The following is a 4,859-nucleotide window of genomic DNA, read 5'->3' on the forward strand; positions in this document are numbered from 1 at the left end:
GAATCCAGCGCAACCGGATACCAACGACACACTTCACCGTTACATAAACGAACACCCTAATCCGCGCAGAAGTGATGCCGCACAGGTATTTCTGTATCTCAACGCTATAACTTACCTCCCCATCGCATCGTTCCATCTCGCGCGCCACAATAGCGCAATTCTAAAAAATGCTGCAGTTAAATGAAGTGCTAAACGATTATAGTGCACGCAATAATTACGGCATTTGAACGCTCTAACTTCGACAACCTAGCAACCATAATTCAAAAGAACGTGGTTATCTTCTCACATAGATAAGATATAACGAAAATTGCCTATAAATTAAATCGTAAAATATATCATGTGAATCGTTTTAACAATACATAGATGAGATACAACCGTCGCATTCTCTGAACCTTCGCATGAAAATCGCAAGGGAACGCACATCAACTCAATGCATTGTCAAAATGTGGCGACCACCAGCGATTGCGCTACCGGTTAAACGCGGCACGCTATCGTCTTCTGCAAGCGTATCAGACACCCCAACGCCGACTGCCGCCTGAGCTGCAACGAAGATTCCATACATCAGTGAGATGTGCACGGGCACTGCAGGGGCATGTTAAGACAAGATTCAGTGTGCGCCACGGCATACATGTGGTCTACAGTATGCAAATCTAACACCGACTAGTATAGGTGCTCATGAACTTGGGAGAAATAGAAGAAGGGGAAAGATAGAAAGAGATATATAGTGATTGAAATAGAAGAAGGGGAAAGATAGAAAGAGATATATAGTGATTGAAATAGAAGAAGGGGAACAATAGAAAGAGATAATAGTATTGAAAAGAAGAAGAAAAGATAGAAAATATATAGTGATTGAAAATAAAGAAAGAAAGATAGAAAGAGATCATCATATGATGAAAGAGAAGTGTAAAAGAAAGATATATAAATGGATTGAAAGAGAGTGGTAATAGAAAGAGGAGGACGGAGAGGTATGTCAAGCACATACAACCAGACGTGAAATAGCCTTCATCTATTCTTTACGCATGACAGGCTGCATGGAGAGGCCATAAAGTGCGGATGCGCATAAAAAGTAAGAAGATCAGAGAAGCGAGAAGGAGACTGAAGGAAGCCAACCAGAATGCAACCGAGGAGAAGAAGCTGTGCAACAGAACGAAGTCAGCATTGGAGTTTCTTCTTACGTTTAAGCAGCTGTCAGCAGTGCTTGAGGCTCTTATGTGCCTTGGTAAGTAATGGTTCCACTCCTATCTTCTCTCTCTCTCTCTGTCCTTGCTGCCCTGTTCCTTCCCTGCCCTTCTTCTCTCTCTCTCTCTCTCTCCTCTCCTCTCTCTCTCCTCTCCCTCCTCCTCCTCACTTCCCTACTCCCTCTCTCCCTCTCGCCTCTCCCTGCTCCCATCTACCCTCTCCACTCCCTCTCCCTCTCCTCCCCTCTCCCTCCTCCCACTTCTCCCCATCTCCCTCTCCTCTCCTCTCCCCTCCTCTCCTCTCCCTCGTCCCCTCTCCCTCTCCCTCTCCCTCCCTCCCTCTCCTCTCCCTTCTCCCGTGCCTCCGTGTTTGGTGTAGTGTTTTTGTTTGTGGTGGTTTCTCCCCTCCTCCCTCTCCCCTCACCCAGTCCCTCTTCTCCTCCTCGTCCCCTGGTGTCCTCTCCCGTCTCTCTCTCTCTCTCTCGTCTCTCTCTCTCTCTCTTCTCCTCCTCTTCCCTCCTCCGTTCTCAAGTCCTCTCGTCCATCGCTCCCCATTCCTCATCTCTCTCTCTCTCCCTCTCCTCTCTCTTCCTCTTGCCTCTCCTCTTTTCTCATCTTGGCCTTTCCTAAGGTAAGAGACCGTTCAATAAAGTGACTATCTAGCAAAAATAGTTCGATGGATATGCCATGTTTGCCATATATACACAATACGCCGGGCCACGCAGCACCGCACCGTCGCCTGCACCACCCGCGCCGCCCGCAGCAGCGCCACCTGGCGCCGACACCGGCGCCCCCGCGTGACGCTCTGCAGTACGAGCGCCGCTCGCCGGAGCTCCGCGTATCGGCGTGACTGCTCCGTCGCCAGCACTGTCGCGCGGTAGCGCGTCTGCGAGACGATGACAGCCGAACGCAGGCGCTGATACGCCTGCCTCGCGACACGCCCACGCCACCACGCCTGCACGGCGACCGCGGCGCGTGCGGTCCTCGCCAGATGGCGCCTGGCGAGATGTCCGCGCGCCCACGCCTGGATCGTGATGGCGGCGCCGCGTACCTTGTGGAATTTTCGCTGCTGCCGGCGCGCGTGCGCGCGCGACCGGTAGCGCGCCTGCACGACGAGCGCAGCAAGCTTGAGCATGAGATAGCGACGCGTCGCCGCACGCGAACGCTGGATCGACTGCGCCTTGACGACGGCGCGACGCAGAGCGAGGAACAAGCGTCGCTGCGTGCGACCGCGCCACCACGCCTGAATCTGCCGCGCCGCCCGAACCCTGGCAACGATTCGCCTCGCCAGCGCCCCCCGGTGACGACTCTGCACAACGATGGCGGCAGCTCGCATCGCTAGGTAGCGCTGGCGGTGCGCGCGACCGATAACAACTGCCCGTAGGTGGCGCTGAAGGCACAGCACAGCGGACTGCATCTTCTGGTATGCGCGGCGCCCTCTGTATCCACGGAAGCATGCCTGTATGCGGCGGGCAGCGGCGTGGCGGGCGGACATTTCTCTACGCATGTGCCGACCACGTGCGTACGCCTGTATTGTAATGGCAGCGTTCCGTGTGATTCCGTACTGCCGGCGCACCGACCTCCCCACGCGCCACGCCCTGACACGTCGCTGCAACACCACGGCGGCACGCTTCAGCTCACAGTGGCGCCTCCTGGCAGTTATCATCCGCCACCAGGCCTGTATCGTGACGGCGGCGGCTCTCGTCTGCCGGTATCGTCGGCGGCACGCGCGCCCCCTGTAGGCAGCCTGCAGTACTACCGCCGACCGCTTTGTGCTCACGTAGCGCCCTCTATCACGCCGCATTGCCAGTGTCGCGGTGACTCGTCGCTGGATCGTCACCGTCGCCCGTCTCAGTAGCGTGTACTCCGACCGCACGTGGCGCCCCCTGACGGCTGCCTGAATCGTCACGGCGGCGCATCGCAACCCAAGTTCATGAGCACCTATACTAGTCGGTGTTAGATTGCTAACTGTAAGACCCACCTGTATGACCGTGGCAGCACACTGAATCTTTCTAACACGCCTGCGTGCGAGCCACATCCTCACGACTGCCTGGATCTTCGTTGCAGCCAGGTGGCACTGTCGTTGGCGTCGTCTGATCACAGCTTGCAGAAAGACCGTAGCGTGCCGCAGTCTAAGGTAGCGCAATCGCTGCAGCTTGGCTCGCCACCATTTCTGCACAACGAAAAACGCATTGAGTTGATGTGACTATCCTTGCGATTTCATGCAAGCTCCAGAGCATCGCGACGGTTTGCTATTCATAATCTAATGCTATTGTAAAACGATTCCACATGAATACATTTTACAATTTAATTATAGGCAATTCGTTTATCTATCTATGTGAGCAAGATAACCATGGTATCGCTTCTTGAATACTGTTGCTAGGTCTGTCCAGCTAGAGCAGTTCACATGCGTAATTACTGAATTATCGCGTGCATACTAAATCGTCAGCACTTCATTACTAAGCAGTATTTTTAGAATGCCCCTATTGCGATGTTGATTGGCTACAGCTACCTGTCAATCACTTCTGGCAAATATGCTAGTTATGAGAAACGATGGAAGTGTGTCCGTGGCATACCTGGATGACAGACAGTGATTGGAGCCTCTGCATGGCCAGCTGTCGGGCCTTGTAGTTCTTGTAGCACCGCTGCAACTTGATGACCGATAGGTGGCGCTGTGCTAGCATAGCAAAATTTTGCAGCCATGATGCGCGAGCTTCTTTCATGACCTTGTAAACAATAAATGGCGGATGATATTATATGCATTATGTACACAGATGGTTATATACAGCTGCTTTGAGTAGATTATGACAACAAAGAGCGAAGTGTTCCATCGTAAATAAATGGCGAACATGTATACAGCCAAAGAGCTATATCACCAGCCTGTTTGTTGTGCGAGATTATAATAATAATAACAATAATAATAATAGCAAGTAGAAATAATGTAATATGATAAATAACGAAATATAATCGAGCATATGTCTGACAATGATTACAAAGTTCAATTTTACAAGGTTACAAATATTAAAAACAAAAAAGTTCAGACACTGACCTTGACTGCTTCTCTGGCACAGCGAGCTCTGTAGGCAGACTGAATGATAATCGCCGCCTCTCTCTGCCTCTTCAACTCTGCCAGCTTCCTCTGTGCACACACCCTCCTCCTGCAAGCCTGTGCGTAGAATACAGCTTGCCTCAGTCTGACGTAGCTTCTTCTCTGCACGCAGCCTCTACGCCACGCTTGCAAGCTCGTGGCGGCCTCCTCGCGCCGCTCTGCTCGTCGCACAGCCCACTGCCTCAGAGCCACCTGGATCGTAACCACCGCTGCCCTCTTCTGCAGAAACTCGTTCCTCGCCCGCTTCGCCAGCAGGTGGCGCCTGTAGTGCCTCTGGACGACGACGACCGCGCGTCTCTGCGAGGCGAACGCGCGCGTCTGCACGCGGCATCGGCGGAGAGACTGCGCGACGATGGCGGCACGACGCAGCGCCATGTAGTCGGTCCTCGCCCGGCGCATGCGGAACCATGCCTGGATCGCGCACCGCCACGCGGCCGCCACGGCGCGCCCGGGCCCGGCTCGCTCTCGGCTCTCGGCGCGCGAACACCTCTCCCTCCAGTCGCGTCTGCAGGACGACGGCGGCGGCCACCGTCGCCGCGTACGGCCCGCCGCTGCGCGCGCGCCACGCCACC

At 54.0% G+C, this 4,859-nt stretch overlaps 1 protein-coding gene across 1 annotated transcript in view; it reads right to left on the reverse strand.

The window, feature by feature from the left end:
* LOC106809248 (abnormal spindle-like microcephaly-associated protein homolog) overlaps positions 1-4,859 on the reverse strand; it is a 25,232-nt gene that overhangs the window by 2,812 nt on the left and 17,561 nt on the right. The window contains exons 20-23 of the mRNA XM_014812255.1: positions 4,228-4,698; positions 3,755-3,904; positions 1,890-3,351; positions 472-582 (exon numbers count right to left, since the gene is read on the reverse strand). Coding sequence (XP_014667741.1) covers positions 472-582; positions 1,890-3,351; positions 3,755-3,904; positions 4,228-4,698 — 2,194 coding nt within the window. The remainder of the gene's footprint in view (positions 1-471; positions 583-1,889; positions 3,352-3,754; positions 3,905-4,227; positions 4,699-4,859) is intronic.

This window comes from Priapulus caudatus, unplaced genomic scaffold, assembly GCF_000485595.1.
Source record: "Priapulus caudatus unplaced genomic scaffold, Priapulus_caudatus-5.0.1 Scaffold340, whole genome shotgun sequence".
Taxonomy (NCBI): Eukaryota; Metazoa; Priapulida; class Priapulimorpha; order Priapulimorphida; family Priapulidae; genus Priapulus; species Priapulus caudatus.